Genomic DNA, 15,926 nt, shown 5'->3' with positions numbered 1-15,926 from the left:
TATTCAACTGGGCATTGCCTATTCATAATGGAACTTCAAAAAAGAGTTACTATTGCCTGTAGTCAAATTATGCCTAACTGTGGGTCTGCTTTGTGATAGCCATGCTTTTTCCTCCTCTTGGCCCCTCCTCCAAGTTAAGTAGTATATCTGAGCCGGCTCACTCATTGCTGAAAAAATGTAGGACAAATGGGCAGTAAATGAAAATAGGGGAGAAGAGAACAAGCAGAAAGCATGCTCATAAATACATTACCACACCGGGGAGGCAGGCGGGTAGCAGAGCCGTGGGGATGAAGCGCGCGGCACGGCACGGCGCGGGGCCCAGACGCACGCGGCCCAGCCCGGGCAGTGGCGCGGCCAGCAGGCCCAGCGGCATGATGGAGGCGGCCGCCAGCAGGTCCACGACGCACAGGTGCACCAGGTAGAGCGCGTCGCGCAGTCCCGGCGTGCGCAGCACCACGACCAGCAGCGCGCCGTTGCCCAGCAGTGCCCCCACCTCCACGACAGCCGCCAGGATCAACCCGACCGAGCTTGCGACTCCTGAGGCGTTCAGCCCTGTGGTGTTGGCCATCTGCGCTCGCAGGCTTCACCCTGTGCTGGGATGCAGAGGGCAAAATGGAGGCTACAGCTCCAGGATTCCCATCGCCTGTATCTTGCTCCTCTGGCTCCTCACCTCATTGGCCGCCCCGGAGGTGGCTCCAACGTCCAAGCTGCCATCCTCTTGGGGGCTTGGCTGGCCCCATGGAAGGGTGCAAGGCTGAGCCTGCCGACTCTCTCCTCTGCCCAAGTCCAGCTCCAGCAACTCAGCCCCTGTCGGAGACGGTACTGGCTGTCACTCTGATGTTGCCCTTTGGAGACACACAGGGCTGGCAAGGGAGGGGCAGGGCTTGGCGCCAGCCCCCTGGGTCCTAGCAGCTGCCAGCTGGAGGCTGGAGGCTCTGTTGTGGAAGTGCCTGGGGGTGCCTCTGAGGCAGAATGGGGGGTGGAGCAGGCACAGGCCTGGAGCCTAGACTGAGATGGTTAGAGTGTGGGTTGGAGTCAGCTAGACCCTGCTCTGTCTTTCCCAGGGGTGAGTAGTGACCCCTCATCTGCTCTCCTTCCCCATCCTTAGCAGTGGGATAATCAGATCATTTAGCCCTTGTATTGGAAGGAAGCTGAGGTACCAGTGAGACAAGAGTTGGAGCAGGAAGACCCTCAGGTACGCTCTGGTCCCCAGGAGGGCTAGTTCTCTCAGGAAGGAGGCCGGGAAAAGTGAGGGAAAAATACAGGATGTGGCGCATAGTAGGTGCTCAACCAGTATTCACTGGGCACAGAATAGGTGCTCCATGGAATAAATGAGAGGAGGTCTTAGCAGGCAACTACTGGTTTTTTGTTTTTGCTGCTAGCAGACAAGCCGCCTTCTAGTAAGAGCACCCTGAATGTCCTTTAGGAAATTACCCCCCTCCAATTCTCAGAACATGCAGTTTGAGGGAGCAAGATTCCACTTTCCATTTTTCTTATTAAGCCCAAAACCCAGTCCTGGTCAATCTGAAGGCATCTGCCTTCACCTCAACAAGGTTGGCTCAGGGAAAGCTCCAGTGGGACATCTGCCCCAAGGTGAAGTCACCCAGTCCCATGGCAAAACCCCATCCATACCCTGATAGCTTGCATTGGTATCTGGAGCATCTTCCTCTTCCTTGAACCTCAGGTGTGGGTATCCAGCTGCTCCTTCAACATCTCCTGCAGTACTTTGACTAATGGGCATGTCAAACTTCCTATGTCCAAAACAGAACCATGACCCTTGGCTCCTCCCTAGCCTTCTCCTCCCAGAGTCTTCTCCATCTCAGGATGCCTCCCTTCCCCTCATATTCCATAATCCAGTCCATCAAGATCTCTGGAATCCAGCCATTTCTCAGCACTACTACTAACCTGGTCCCAGCTGCTACCACCTCTCTCCTGGACCATTTCAGCATCCTTCTAACTGGTCTCCTGGCTCTGCTCCTGCACCCTGTGTTGGTCATTTGCCTGTTGGGCCTCAGATCATCTCCCACTCTTCCCTAGCACTATTCAGCTTTCCTGGGAACTGTGCTTTCTAGGCTCCTTTGCCAACTGGCTTTGGGTATGTTCAGCCAATGGAAGTTACCAGCAGAAGACTGGAGAGTGGGAGAAGGGAAGAAGCCAGAATATTTTCATTCCTGTGCTTATGCTGGGGCTCCCATCAGATGGCCCCCTCTGTGGCTCTGGCTCCTACAGGGCGACCCTGGCCTCCAGGCATCTGAGCACTGTTCCCTTCCATTGTCTCTCCATCCTTTGGGTGGCAGTGCCTTCTGCTGTTGCTAATCTTTGGATTGTCTCATCATCTTCCATTTGGTAGTTTCATTCCTTCCCTGGACCAGATTCCCCTTGTCTGACATGCCTAGGGTAATTTCTATTTTGCGGACTGGATCTTAACTGACACACACCTTACAGTGGTTGAAGTGGATCCCTCTCAAAACAAACCAGATGAGGCATGGCCCTGCTCCAATTTCCCCAACAACTTCCCATCGTCAGAACAGACCCTCAACTCCTCTGTGACAGGAGTGAGTCTCCATTACCTACCATTTCCCCACCTCTCTGAGCGAACCCTTCTCCTTCTTGCCATAGCAAGCATCTTGCTATATTCCTCCCAGCTGTCAAACCAGTTTCTACCTTAGGATCTTTGCCCTTGCTGTCCCCTCTGCAAGAACACCCTTCCCTTTGTCCATGGCTTGCTTCTTCATGCAATTCAGGATTCTGCTTGAGGGAGGCCTTCATTTCCAAAAGAAAATCATTCCACCCTCCCATCACTCAAATCCTTTTACTCTGCTTTATTTTTCTTCCTTGTACTTTCCCTACTTGACACTATTATTTCGTATTTATGCACGCATTTGTTTAGCACCTGCTTTGCTAGAATGTAAGCTCTAGCAAAAAAAGCTATATTTGCTAGAATGACAGCAGGAACCTCATCTGAGTCTCACTTGTACCTGTGTCCCAGGCTCCCATCACAGGCACACGATCAGCATCAGCACAGATCTGGATGGTGAAGACCAGGACATGGACTTCTGGATTGACTCATTTTATGCTGGAATTCAAAGAGCCCTGGTCCAATTCTCTACTATTCAGATGAGAAAACTGGGGCCCAACTAGGGAAGGAATGTGTCCCAGGTCACACGACTGAGTTGGACCTGGAATCCAGGTCAGCTGTTTCCTAGAGCTCTATCCACACAGGCACCCCTTCCTATAACTGGCCACAACTTGAACATGGGCATTTGCCTCTAGGAAGTGAAGCTGGACTTTTGAGGTTTTGGTTCCTGCCCAGCCAGGTGCACCAGCCTCGGGCAGTCCCTGAGCTACCAGGGGCTGGGGAAGGCTCAGTAGGGCCAGGCAGGAGCAGCAAATGAGAAAAGTGGACTGGGGAAGGCAGTAGGAAGGGATGAAGACCATGGTGGGCTGCAGAGTGCAGCTCCCTCCAAAATCATCAAATTAAAAGTTAAAACACTATGCAGTGTGTGTATGTATGTATATGTCTTGTAAAATTTGCAAAAGAAACAGGAAACATAAGCCAGAAACCAATGAAATTGGCTCCCTCTAGCAGGTGAGTAGGAATGGAGTGAGGGGGACAGGACTCTTCTGAGCACACTGTAGTTTAGCGTTTCGGAACTATGTTAATGTTCCACATATTAATGACAATAAAGTAACAATGATGGGGAAAACCTCCTAAAAGATAATATAGGCCAGGCACAGTGGCTCATGCCTATAATCCCAGCACTTTGGGAAGCCAAGGTGTCTGAGCCCAGGGGTTTGAGACCAGCCTGGGCAACTTGGCAAGACCTCATCTCCACAATAAATCCAAAAATTAGCTGGGCATGGTGGCGTGTGGCTGTAGTTCCAGCAACTTGGAAGGCTGAGGTGAAGGACCACCTGAGCCCAGCAGGTCGAGGCTGCGGTGGCCATGAGCATGCTACTGCACTCTATCCTGGGGGACAGAGTAAGACTCCAACTCAAAAAAAAAAAAAAGATAATATAAACAGAAACAAATGAGCCACGAGCCTACCTGTATTTCAAATGAATAACAGGCACACTGAAGAGAAATAAAGTACTAATCCAAGTAACATTTGAACCTGTCTTCAAACTGTTACTTTGACCATTGACCCCCCTTCCCATCTAAAGACAAAAGGATAAACTTGAATAAGATTAAATACATCTTGAGCTCTACTTAGAAAGTTTGTTTTTCACAATGGTATGGGTATAGCAATTCTGAAACTCCTTTTCGTGTAGGATTGAGCAAATAAATATATTGATGTTGATGGAAATCTAGGTTCTTACTGTTTGAGAATTGAGGAAATATGGAATTGAGGAAGAATAGAAGAACTATTGTGTTTGTTTGGAACTGGAGAAATATAGATACATGTGTTTGCTATTTATTTACATATGTACATTTCCTAGTTCTCTTTGTTAAAAGGGCTTAAAAGCAATGGCACTCCAGCACAGGGAACACATCTACTGCCCAGATCTTGAATTCTAAACACCATTTCCTATTCCAGAGAACAGGGCTTCTTGGAGAAATGGCTGATTCCAGGTTTGTATAAGATGAATCTGGAACATCTTGTGATGCCAGAATATGCTAAAAAAAAAATGATAGGGACACAGAAGGGACCTTCTGCTGACCAAATCTGGGACAATGTGAGGATCAAAATAAATAACAGTAATGGATTAGTTGCGTCCATTGAATAAAATAAAAATCCATCAGTCTATATTGATAATAAAAAAACAAGAGAATATTAATACATATAAAATAAATGACGGCGTTAGTTAACTATTGCTTGCAACTATCGTAGCACAATTGGTTCAGTTAATTGATATCAGGTAAATTATCATCAATGGATATTAAAACTAGTGGGTGAAACTTGATGAGGAATGGGACATTTACACATCACATATTTTCCAACAGATTACTGATGAATTACAAAGGGGAGAAATGATGGCTTCACAGTGGAGAAGCATGGTGGACACCACCTTAATTAGGTAATCAAGAGTTAATTAACATGAGCAAGAATGGAACAGGGATCTCCCAATGTAATCCACTGAGAGCACATCATTTTCATGATGTCCCTGCCCACACAATACCTGAATCTAATATGATAAAGCATCAGAGAAACCTAAACTGAGAGACATTCTATAAAACAACTGGCCTGGCCGGGCTCGGTGGCTCAGCCTGTAATCCCAGCACTATGGGAGGCCGAGGTGAGTGGATTGCCTGAGCCCGAGGGTTCGAGACCCGCCTGGGCAACTTGGCGAGACCTCATCTCCACTATAAATAAAAAACTAGTCGGGCGTGGTAGCGTGCGCCTATAGTTCCAACTACTTGGAAGGCTGAGGAGAAAGGATCGCCGGAGCAGAGCAGGTCGAGGCTGCCATGGCCGGGAGTGGCCATTGCACTCGCGTCTGGGTGACAGAGTGAGACTCCAACTCAAAAAAACAAAACAAAACAAAACAAAAAAAACAACTGGCCTGTACTCTTCAAGTGTGTCAAGAATATCAAAGTTAGAAGAAAAAAAAAAGGCTGAAGAACATTTTCAGATAAAAGGAGACTAAAGAGACACAACAATCAAATGTAATGTGTGGCCCTAAACGGTTCCTGAACTGCTACAGCAGGGGCACCTCCTGTCTGTGGGCTGGCTCACCTGGGGTGATCACTGGCATTCCTGCCCAAACAGCCTCCTTTCGGGTTGCAGAGCTGTGCTTCTCTGATATGTGCTCAACTTGTTTGTGATATTCAGATTAAGACAAACAGGGATGTTTGGTGCCAAGCCATGATTGTTTGGGCTACAGGATAGAATCACCAGGTCCCCAGTGACAAATAGCTCTGAGTTGATGGTGAGGATCCACTTTGAAGGTTCAGTGGTTAGAAGAATGCGGCTGTTGCAATGATGGACCAGGGTGGGCAGGGATGTGTGTGCGACCCACATCAACCCACATGAATGCTCACTCCCTGGAGTGGGGCTGGAGCTGCCTGTGCTGTGTCACCAAGGATGGAAAGGCAGCCCAGGCCTAGTTCAGTATGGCACAGACAAGCAGAGGCTTGGGGTGAGAGAATACCATGTTTAATGACTTGCCTGTACATGCCTGCAGTTTAGTCTACCTTGGTGACCACATCTCCCAGATGTGTAGTCTAGGCAGGATGGACAGCCTGGGTGGATATGGGATCTGACCCCCTCTTGGCCTGGGCCCCTCTAACCACACAGCCTTGAATAGCTGCTGCCTCAGTATCCTGGTAATAAGCCCTTACCATGCCCATCATCTCCGGAGGCAGGACTCTAGAGCCACGACCATGCCAGACTTAATAGGGATTGGAAGGAAGGAGGGTCACTGTCTGGGATACAAGAAGTCTTGTCAAGAAAGGGTGATATGATATCAGTAAGTCAAAGGGATGTCTGCTCTCCCATGATCACTGCAACATTATTCACAATAGCCAAGATATGGAAGCAACCTGAGTGCCGCCCTCAGATGCATGAAAAAAGAAAATGTGGTGTATCTATCAACGAAATACTATTTGACCTTAAAAAGGTGGGGGGTGGGGTGGGGAAATGCTATCATTTGTGAAATCATGAATGAACCTGGAGGACATTAGGTTAAGTGAAATAAGCAAGGCACAGAAAGAACAAATGCCACGTGACCTCACTTACATGTGGACTCTTAAAAAAGTTGAACTCATAAATGTAGAGAGTAGAATAGTGGTTACCAGGAGCTGGGGGAGGGTGGTTGGGGGATGTGGGTCAAAGGACACAAAATTTCAGTTAGACAGAAGGAATGAGTTCAGAGATCTATTGTGCAACAAGGTGACTATAATTAATGACTATGTTTGTACTTCTTTTGGGTGGGGGACAGGGTTTTGCACTCCAGGCTGGAGTGCAGTGGTACAATCATGGCTCACTGCAGCCTTGAACTAACTACTAGGTTCAAGTGATCCTCCCGCCTCACCCTCCTGAGTAGCTAGGACTATAGGCACGTGCCACTATGCTCAGCCAATCTTTAAACATTTTTGTAGAGACGGGGTCTCGCTATGTTGCCCAGGCTGGTCTTGAACACCAGGGTTCAAGTGATCCTCCCACTTCGGCTTCCCATAGCACTGAGATTACAGGCATGAGATTACAGGCATGTGCCTGGCCAAGAATGTACTGCATTCTTGAAGAAAAAAAAAAAAAAAAGAAAGGAAGGGGTAATATGGGGGTACCAGAGATGGGCAGGAAGATTGAAGACCATGATCTAGCCCTTAGCAGGACCCCAGAGGGCAGGGTGGGCAGCTCAGAGGCGAACCTCCAGCAGGTAGCGCAGGCAACACTGACTCTCTTGGTAGATCAGGTACTCGCTCTGGGAGAAGTGGGAGCTGCTGAACTCTGGACAGGGCACAGGCCGGCCCTGAGGTACCACCACTCGCTGGCCATCCAGTTCCAGCTCAGTGTCCTGGGTTGGATCTGCAGGGTATATACAACAAGGGCCATGGGTGACCCAGGGCCACCAGTCCATGGCCTTATCAACAAGTCCTGCCCCTTACACTTTTCACTTCTGCCACTGAGAACGCGTGGTCATTCCTACCCTGCCCACCTCCAAGCCACTGCACAAGCTGGCCCTCTTGTCTGGAATATCCTCCCGTACTTCCCTCTGGAAAATTGTGAGGAAGGCTGCTTCTTTTTGTCCCTCCCTATGGCCTCCTCTCTGAGAACTTCCCAGTCTCCTACATCAGCCCCACTTCTATCCTTGGGACCTGTCCAGCTTCCCAGGACTTACCAGGCTCTGTGTAGCCTCGGGCAATGACACTGTCAAAACCAGGGGGCGGAGACTTCAAACTGGGATTGTCTGTGGTGATGTGGTGCTCTTTGCCCAGGGCCACCTCGCCCAGGAACATGTAGCCGACATGGTGGTTCCCACAATTCATGCCAGTCACTGGAGGGCAAGAGGAGGCAAGGGGTGGCATCCCACCCCTCCCACTGCCCGATTCCTCTGCTGCAGTGCTATCACTTCTGGCTTTGCTGCACCAGCCCAAAAAAGGCTCACTCTCCTCCAGCCATAACTCCCTCCCACAAGTCCTGGCTTGCTCCCTCCCATCTCACCTTGCGCCCTGAGGCCAGGCCTCTGCACCTTCTGCTGTTTTCACCAAGTTCAGCAATGGCTTCCCAGTGACCAGACCTGGTCTGCTCTGCTGCCTTTGATCCTGGCATCATCAGTCCCTACCCTGGGACCCCCTTGTGTTGGCTCTCCCGAGGCCCCCAGCTATCTTAGGCTCTTCTGCCCTCCCAATGGGCCCCTTGGTCTTGGCAACCTCAGACATCCTAGAACTTCTGTCCCATTTGTTCTTGGATGGATCCTAGGATCTTGCTCTCTGGGCCAGCTTTATGGTGGCCTCCAATGATGGGGTCAGCCTAGGCTGAGGAGCTGTCTGGGGAGGTCACTTCAGGGCAGAAACCCCTGACCAGAAATGCACAAGTTTCTGGAAATCCCTTTGGCCCCTTCACACATGCTGCCCATCCTACTTCCCACATGACTCTCTCTTGGGTCCACCACCCCGCACCTCCACAGCCCTGGGCTGGGTGCTCATCACATCTGGCCTGGATGAGCATGGCCTCCTTGCATGCAGCCTCCAGCCTCTGCCACCCTCATCACGGCGACAGCTACTGAGATCCTGCTACAGACAAGTCCAGCTGGACTTCCCATAGCTCTGTGGATAAGGTCCCCTTGATTGTCCTGGGCCCCCAAGTCCCCCTTCCCCCTCTAGGCATTGCTCTAAGCTTCAGGATCAGGAAGTGCTTGTAAGTCCTGACCTGCCGCAGCCTTCCAGCCTCTGCACATCCTCTTGCCTTGGAGGTTCTTCTTTTAGCCCCTCCCAGGTCTGGTTGGTGCTCATCCTATGTGTAGCACTTCCTCCAGGAAGCCATTCCTGACCACCAGACACCTTTTTTGAGTCTCCTCGAATCCCAGGATGTCACACTGGGTACTCTGGTCAGTAACCAATTAAGGGTTCCTCTCCCAAATCCACCACATGTTCCAGTGGGTGGAAACTGAGCCCAATCCACCTTAGTGCTTTCATACCAGCCCTGGGCTTGGCCCAGAGGGGCACCTCACCATAGCCAGCTGACTTGCTGTTCTCCGAAGCGAAGTAGATACCCTTGCCAACGCGGCCACCAGAATGTGGCATGATGCGGAGCCCGCTGGTGAGGATGGCAGCCACCACGGCCACGTTGGTGCCATGCCACAGTAGCCTCCGATTACCCAGCATGGCATGGGCCTGGAATCTGTCTCCCTGAGTCAGGGTGGAGGTGGGAATAGGAGAGTTATGCCACCCAAGGGCTCAGGTGCCTCTCTCTGCTGCTCAGATGATGTGACCAAGGCCTAGGGCCCCTCTGGTCACTCACACACCCATGACCTGATGGAAACTGATCAGAGTTGCTAAGCTATTTGCTAAGGGGCAGATAAGGCAAGATTATCTCCCTAAGGGAGAGGGTGGTGATGAGAGGGGTCAGGAGGAATCTCCCTCACCTCCCCTTCTCGGTTCACTTTCCAGACGTGTTGAAGAGCAGGACACCTGTAGTTGTTGCCAGTTTGTTCTAAGTAGGTTTGTATCACCTGTGGGAAGAGCAGAAGCTGGGTATCAAAGGTGGGACACCTGGGGACTAACCTTCTCTGGTCCCCCTAGTCCCAGAGCTCTACTTAGGCCCTGGAGACACAGGGAAAAATGGCTGAGGGTGAGGATCTTTCTGGGCACTTTGAGGGCAGGTAGGCAGAGGGATGGTGTCCAGAGTGGGCCTGGCTTCTCCATGGGGCCTAGCCCACCTTGTACTCAGGTACCCCAGAGTCCAGCAGCTGAAGCTGACACTTGAGAAGCTGGTAGTCTCGGTCCAGGGGGTGTGGCACCTCTTCCACGATCTTCTCCTGCTCAGGGGCTGCCTGCAGGGTCTGAGCCAACTCAATGTCCGCCAGCACCTAGAATGATGGGCACTAGCAGCTTGTCTGTCCAGCTGACCTCTGGCATCACCCCTCTTCTCCCACATGACTGGTACCACCGCCACCTCACCTGTTTGGCCATCTCCACCCCATATACCTGCCTGGTCTTTCCCTTGCCTGTCCTCCAGCCTACCCAAGGCAGTCCATCCCTCTGGGCTCTCTCAGTCATCTGTCCCTCATATCCTTGCTAGTGTGTCTGTTTGATGCCTCTACTTCCTGCATGTGCCCCTGCCAGCCCTCACCAACAGCATGTCTTTCTTGGCCTGCAGAAGCTCGGGGGAGTTAATGGGTGGGGGCCTGCTGCGGCCAAAGTTGTGTGGGATGACGGTGTAGAATCGGGAGGACAGCTCCTCCAGGCTTTGGCCACCATCTGTGGAGTCTTTCAGGGCCGCCTCCAGGGCCTCCAAGACCTCGAAGCCCCGCGCAATCTGCTGCTTGCTCAACTTCCCCAAGGGCATCTTCTTCACATCTGGGGATGAGGGAGTGGGGAGATTCAGCCCCACAGCCCTGCCACCCCGAGGCCTGCCACCTTGCCCACCCCATACCCCTCACCCCTCACCCAGGTCCATGAGTGCCATGGCGTTCTTGAACATCTCCTTGCTGAAGATGTTGGTGATGAGCTTCTGTGTGGCTGGGTCCAGGGAGCAGGGCCGCACCTGCTTAGCCACAGTCCTGTCTGGGCCTCTCTCCACCTGGGGACAGAGCACACATGTGGGCAGGAGCAGCTGGGCAGGGCACAGCACCAGACAGAGACTGGCCAGGCAGAGGCCAGCGAAGGAAGTCTGCGCCTGAGATTGTATAGCTGGGCGGTGACAGAGCCTAATCAGCTGGGTATCTCTAGCCTGTCCCCTCCCTCAGCCCTGGGCCCACCTACCCTCCTTGGCTACTTCACCTTCACCACAGCCTCCTGGGCCTCGTCCTCTCCCTGTACTTCGATAAGTGTGTACTTGCCGGGGTGGGCCACAAAGTGATCCCGCTCCGCCCAGCTGTTCTTGGTCTTGTCCCGAAATTTCTTCTCAAAGTCCTTCTTTGCATCTTCTAGTCTTGGGAAGTGGCTGAGCTTGGACTGGCCGACCTCTCCCTGCAACCAAAAGGCTTCAAGGGTGTGCTCACCATAAGCATTTGCTGGCCTCTACATTTGGCCAGATCCTGTACTGAGCGCTCCTGGACAGTTGGAAGTGTCCCCACAGTCAGCAGCTGTGGCCTTTTGGAGACCCTGGGGAGTATGTGCCAAGCAGCAACACAAGTGGGCATGGTGTAGGGCACTCACCACACGGCCCCAGCGGTTCCAACAGACAAAGCGGTTGCCCTCTTCAAGCAGCTGGATGATATAGAACTTGTTGTTGTTGTTTCCGATGTTGGTCTGGTTCAGGGTGCAGTCATAGTCCTTGTGTACCTGGACCGGAGGGGAGTTGGGGGATGGGAGCAAGCTGGCTGGGGTTGGATGAGGTACCTGGCCACACACTGAGAGGGGTCAGGAGTCTGCACTGGGGAGTCAGAGGGACCCTGCTTGGAAGGCTTGTGGGGGGGCTATTGCCCTGCCCTAGGGGATACAGTCTAAGAGATCATGGCTAAACCCTGGAATGGGGGAATGGGGGTTCTGGCAGGACACCCAGAGGATAGAGGAATCTGAAGGGAACATGTCTCTGTCCTGAGGGGCTGGCTTGAGAGACATGGGTGAGCCCTGGGGAGAATGAGGGAGTCACAGCCTTTCCCTAAGTGTGGTGGGGGGAGGCCTGCCTGGGGTCTGAAGGGGAGACATGACCTATCTGGACCTGATAGGGTACAGTTCTAAACCCTGGAGTCAGGAGAACCTAGTCTTGCTCTGGAGCTTACTTGGGGACCTTGAGCTACATGGCCAGAGCTGAGCCCCAGGGAAAGGGGAACAAGCCCCTGGGCGTGTTTGTACTTATGAGGGAGCAGCCTCTGGGCTTCACTGAGGACTGTAGCTCACCTGGGTCCCAGGGTTGCTGCTGAGTGGACATACAGGGTCCACACGGATTACACGCTTCTCTGCAGGTGCGGCCCTGAGGGCCTCCGCGGTGGAACGAAAGCTGTCTTCTTCCCCTGCCGTCTGCCGCCCCTTCTTCTTCTTCTCGGGGCTTTCAGTCTGTACCGAGGGCTTGCGCTTTGGAGCCATGGCTGTTCAGGGTACAGAGAGGGCCCTCAGGCCTCCATAGCCTCCTCACCCCCTCCTAACCCCACCCCACCCCAGCCAGCACAGCACCAAATTGCCCCACCCTGGGCTTGCCCTTTGGTGGCCTTCTGTTGCTTCCCCTGCCTGCTCCGTCAGCATTCCCAGCCCTGGACCACACCCGGCTCCCTGTACCTCGGTCTTCCCACTCTGGTCAAGGAAAAGTCTGGCTACCTACCCGTACAGCTCTCCAATATGTCCTCAGGGGAAAAGTGAAAGGAGACTCTCTCCTACTTCTGGGCTCCTCCCTGTCCAGAACACTCTCTGGCTATCGCCTGCTCCTCCCCCTTTGTCAGCTAGCTCAGACCTGGCATGGTTGCTGGGCTGAGTCACCAGAGCTGAGGGGGCAGGGTGGGCAGTGGCTCCTAGGAGCCAGATTTATCCCTTCAGACTTGGAATTCAGTTTTATAGAAGCCCTGTTGAATGAACTCAAGGGCTCTGGGGTGTCAGCCAGTGCTCCAGATCAGTGGCCAGAGGGCAAGAGCCAGTCCCACCAGGCCCTGCCCTGCCCTGACCTGCAGAGGATTGTGGGCAGGATCATGGGACACTCACCTAAGAAAAGCAGGGACGTGGGAGAGGTGGCTGCCACCAGGTCTGGTTGTGTGTGCCTCCCAGGGCAGTCCCAGGTCTTGGCTCCTCTAGCAACCCCTTCTGAACCTTAGGCAAGAGTGGGGAAGGAATTTCCAACAATGGACAGAGGAAGGGCTTGGGTGAGGGGTAGAAATCCAGCTATTTGGCCACCACTGGAGTGAGTCAGAGGGCTGGTGCAGGCCAAGCTGGGCGGCCTGTCCCACAGATGGGTGGACACTGGATCTGGGCAAGGAAGCTGATGCGCCCTTAGCGCTGCTCATCTGGCCTGGGGCATGCGGCACGCGTCTGCTGGTTGCCCAGTGATCTTGGGTCCAGGTACGGGAACTGCTTCCTTCTCCCCAGGGCGGCCTGGATCCCCCCAGTTGTCGCCAGGCTAGTTTGCCCTTGCCTGCGTCCAAGACGGGGAGGAGTCATGCTTCAGCACTCGGAACCCCGCATATCTGGCGCCCCCCAGCGTCCAAAGGGCGCAAACACAGAGAAGGCCCTCTTGGTCCGACCCTCTGGGGAAGTACACCGGCAGAAGAACGCAAGCGCCTCAAGCCGGAAGTGCCGGGAACCACTTGCTTCCTACTGAGACTGGAGCGGTAGCCTATACGAGTTCTAGGAGGCGGGGCCACGAGCGTCTATCCTATGGGCTCTTGGGGGCGTGGCAAAGTCTGCCGAAGGGCTCAATGGGGTAGTGAGGGGCGTAGCCCGTCGGGCGGTGAAAGCCTATCAGGGCGCGGGGTCTTGCCATGCGGCCGGGGTTTAGTTGCCACGTGAGTTATCTGGCCGCTGCTGCAACACACCAGGTGGACAGCATGTCCGCTACGGTGGCGGCTCGTAAGCGCGGAAAGCCGATCTCGGCGGCTGGGGTCGGTGTAGGTGCCGGCAAGCGGCGGCGAAAGGTGAGAATGGCGCTTCCGCGGGGAGCGGTCACTTCTGTACTGGGACAACTGTCATCCCATCCGAGGGACCCGGGTCCTGGCCCCTTCCTAGACCTTCGCCCCGAACCCTAGCTGGAGTCAGCTTCATCCCTTTCTCCGCGGGCCAAATCTTGGAAAGTCTTGTGCTTGACACGGGAGCTACCGCCTTTCCTGTCCCGGGGCTCTTGAGGGACCAGAGGGGCCCTTGGTCAGTGTCAGGGTGGTCCGGACCCCTGTCCCAATAAAGGATTGTATAATTCCCAGGCTGAGTCTGCGGGGGACAGGGGCAAACCCAAGGTTGGCGGCAAGATGAATGAGGAGATCTCCAGTGACTCTGAGAGTGAGAGGTGAGCTGTTCTTTTCTACCTAGTGGGAAGCGAAACTGAGACCCACGGTGTATGGAAGACTCAGTGAATCCGGGCAGAGCTGGGCCTGGAACCCACGACTCTGACCCTTGGCTCACAGATCGTCGCTGTTTCCTCCAATTTTTGACCCTGAAGTCTCATTTCTGCCGGTCTTGGGGGCGCGGAGGTACCCAGGCTCCAGTGGGAGGCCGATGAGACCTCCCTGGCTTATGGCAAGGAGCTAAACACAGGACTGAACTGACAGGCAAAAGGGAGAGGGATGCAAGAAATACTTGTGAGTCTTTCAGGTCCTGGACTTTTGTTGTTATTGTTGGACGACTTCTAATTTTATTTCAATCTTGCTACTTGTTATCGATTCATTGGGGGTTTCTGTTTCTTCCTGATTCAAGGCTGAGGTGTTGTATGTTTCCAAGAATTTATGTTTCCTCTAGATTTTCTAGTTTTTTTGCATAGAGGTGTTCTTAATAATCTCGGATGATCTTTCATATTTCCATTGTATCACTTATAATGTCTCTATTTTCATTTCTGATTGAGCTAATTTGAATATTCTCTCTGTTTCTTTTTCTTGAGTCAGAAACTCACTTTGTCTCCCAGGCTGGAGTGTAGTGGCACACTCACGGCCACCACAGTCTGGACCTGCTGGGCTTAGGTGATCCTTCCAAGTAGCTGGGACTACAGGTGTACGCTACCACGCCTGGCTAATTTTTCTTGATTTATTGTAGAGATGAGGTCTCACCAAGTTGCCCAGGCTGGTTTCCAACCCATAGGCTCAGCCAATCCTCTTGCCTCTACCTCCCATAGTACTGGGATTACAGGTGTGAGCCACTACACCCAGTTCTTTTCTTAGTTAATCTGGCTAGTGGTCTATCAATTTTATCTTTTCAAAGAACTTCTTGCTTCATTGATCTTTTGTATTTTTTGTTTGTTTTCAATTTTATTTAGTTCTGCTCTGATCTTCATTATTTCTTCTGCTAGTTTTGAGTTTGACTTGTTTGTATTTTTCTGTTTATTTTCATTTTTTGAGTCAGGGTCTCACTCTGTCACCCAGGCTTGAGTGCAGTGGCATGATCACTGCTCACTATTGCCTTGACTTCCTTGACTCAGGTGATCCTTCTACCTCAGCTTCTTGAGTAACTGGGACTACAGGTGTGTGCCACCATGCCCAGCTCATTTTTTCTTTATTTTTTATTTTGGTAGAGATGAGGTCTTAGTGTGTTGCCCACTGGTCTCCAATTCCTGGGCTCAACCAATCCTCCCATCTTGGCCTCCCAAAGTTCTGGGATTATGGGCGTGGGCTACCACATCTACCTGTCCATGTTTTTCTAGCTCCTTGAGGTGTGATGTTAGGTTGTCAGTCTTTCAGTCTTATTAATGTAGGCCTAAAGCACTATACATTTTCCTCTGAACACAGCTTTGGTTGTGTCCCAGGGGTTTTAATAACTTATTTCATTGTTGTCATTCATTTCAAGGAATTTTTAAATTTCCATCTTGATTTCATTGTTGAAATCATTCAGGAGCAGATTGTTTAACTTCCATGTTTTTGTTTGGTTTTGCAGATTCTTCTTGGAATTAATTTCTAGTTTTATTCCACTGTGGTCTGAGAAGGTGCTTGATATGATTTGGATTTTTTAGAATATATTGAGACTTGGTTTGTGGCCTATCATATGGTTTGTCTTGGAGAATGTTCCATGTGCTGATGAGAAAAATGTATATTCTATAGTTTTGGGATGGAATGTTCTGTAGATGTCTATTAGGTTCATTTGCTTTAGGGTCCTTTGCTTTAGGGTCCATTTTTTTTATTTTTTATTTTTATTTTTATTTGAGTTGGAGTCTCACTCTGTCGCCCAGACTAGAGTGCAGTGGCTGCTCCCGGCCACC

General features: G+C 51.9%; 4 protein-coding genes across 5 annotated transcripts in view; 2 read left to right on the top strand and 2 right to left on the bottom strand.

Annotated features, from left to right (window-relative positions):
* GPR62 (G protein-coupled receptor 62) overlaps positions 1 to 895 on the bottom strand; it is a 1,521-nt gene extending 626 nt beyond the window's left edge. Inside the window, 2 exon segments of the mRNA XM_008057807.2 lie at positions 1 to 49; positions 185 to 895. The exon segment at positions 1 to 49 is cut by the window's left edge and continues 626 nt beyond it. Coding sequence (XP_008055998.1) covers positions 1 to 49; positions 185 to 568 — 433 coding nt within the window. The 5' untranslated portion in view covers positions 569 to 895.
* The window catches only part of PCBP4 (poly(rC) binding protein 4), an 8,779-nt gene extending 5,284 nt beyond the window's left edge, over positions 1 to 3,495 (top strand). The window contains exon 12 of the mRNA XM_008057793.2: positions 2,990 to 3,495. Within this exon, the coding sequence (XP_008055984.1) occupies positions 2,990 to 3,038 (49 nt within the window). The 3' untranslated portion in view covers positions 3,039 to 3,495. The remainder of the gene's footprint in view (positions 1 to 2,989) is intronic.
* Positions 3,496 to 7,202: 3,707 nt separating this feature from the next.
* PARP3 (poly(ADP-ribose) polymerase family member 3) lies at positions 7,203 to 12,809 on the bottom strand. Of its 2 annotated transcripts, XM_008057814.2 has the most exons (11): positions 12,740 to 12,809; positions 11,948 to 12,135; positions 11,264 to 11,389; positions 10,886 to 11,074; positions 10,553 to 10,685; positions 10,236 to 10,462; positions 9,823 to 9,972; positions 9,529 to 9,615; positions 9,115 to 9,292; positions 7,783 to 7,938; positions 7,203 to 7,469 (listed from the first exon to the last, which is right to left on the bottom strand). In XM_008057814.2, the coding sequence occupies exons 2-11, from the start codon at positions 12,131 to 12,133 to the stop codon at positions 7,300 to 7,302; spliced, it is 1,602 nt and encodes a 533-aa protein (XP_008056005.1). In that variant the 5' UTR covers positions 12,134 to 12,135; positions 12,740 to 12,809; the 3' UTR covers positions 7,203 to 7,299. The 2 variants fall into 2 exon arrangements, with proteins under 2 accessions (XP_008056005.1, XP_021567881.1); XM_021712206.1 differs by lacking the exon at positions 12,740 to 12,809 and having other exon boundaries at positions 11,948 to 12,171.
* A 718-nt stretch (positions 12,810 to 13,527) lies between these two features.
* RRP9 (ribosomal RNA processing 9, U3 small nucleolar RNA binding protein) overlaps positions 13,528 to 15,926 on the top strand; it is a 12,092-nt gene continuing 9,693 nt past the window's right edge. The window contains exons 1-2 of the mRNA XM_008057789.1: positions 13,528 to 13,665; positions 13,948 to 14,030. Of these exons, the coding sequence (XP_008055980.1) occupies positions 13,579 to 13,665; positions 13,948 to 14,030 (170 nt within the window). The 5' untranslated portion in view covers positions 13,528 to 13,578. The remainder of the gene's footprint in view (positions 13,666 to 13,947; positions 14,031 to 15,926) is intronic.

This window comes from Carlito syrichta, unplaced genomic scaffold (genome assembly GCF_000164805.1).
Source record: "Carlito syrichta isolate Samal-C Ts95f unplaced genomic scaffold, Tarsius_syrichta-2.0.1 Scaffold303129, whole genome shotgun sequence".
Lineage (NCBI taxonomy): Eukaryota > Metazoa > Chordata > Mammalia > Primates > Tarsiidae > Carlito > Carlito syrichta.
Note: the sequence above shows the minus strand (reverse complement) of the source record. Positions and strands in the feature narration are given on the sequence as shown.

Bases quoted from the DNA above. Each gene is read 5' to 3' on its own strand.
- PARP3 (XM_008057814.2), bottom strand. From the start codon at position 12,133: ATGGCTCCAAAGCGCAAGCCCTCGGTACAGACTGAAAGCCCCGAGAAG. The intron at 11,390-11,947 runs GTGAGCTACAGT...CCTCCGGTCCAG, and splicing joins GCAGCAACCCTGGGACCCAG to GTACACAAGGACTATGACTG. The intron at 11,075-11,263 runs GTGAGTGCCCTA...TTTTGGTTGCAG, and splicing joins GGAACCGCTGGGGCCGTGTG to GGAGAGGTCGGCCAGTCCAA.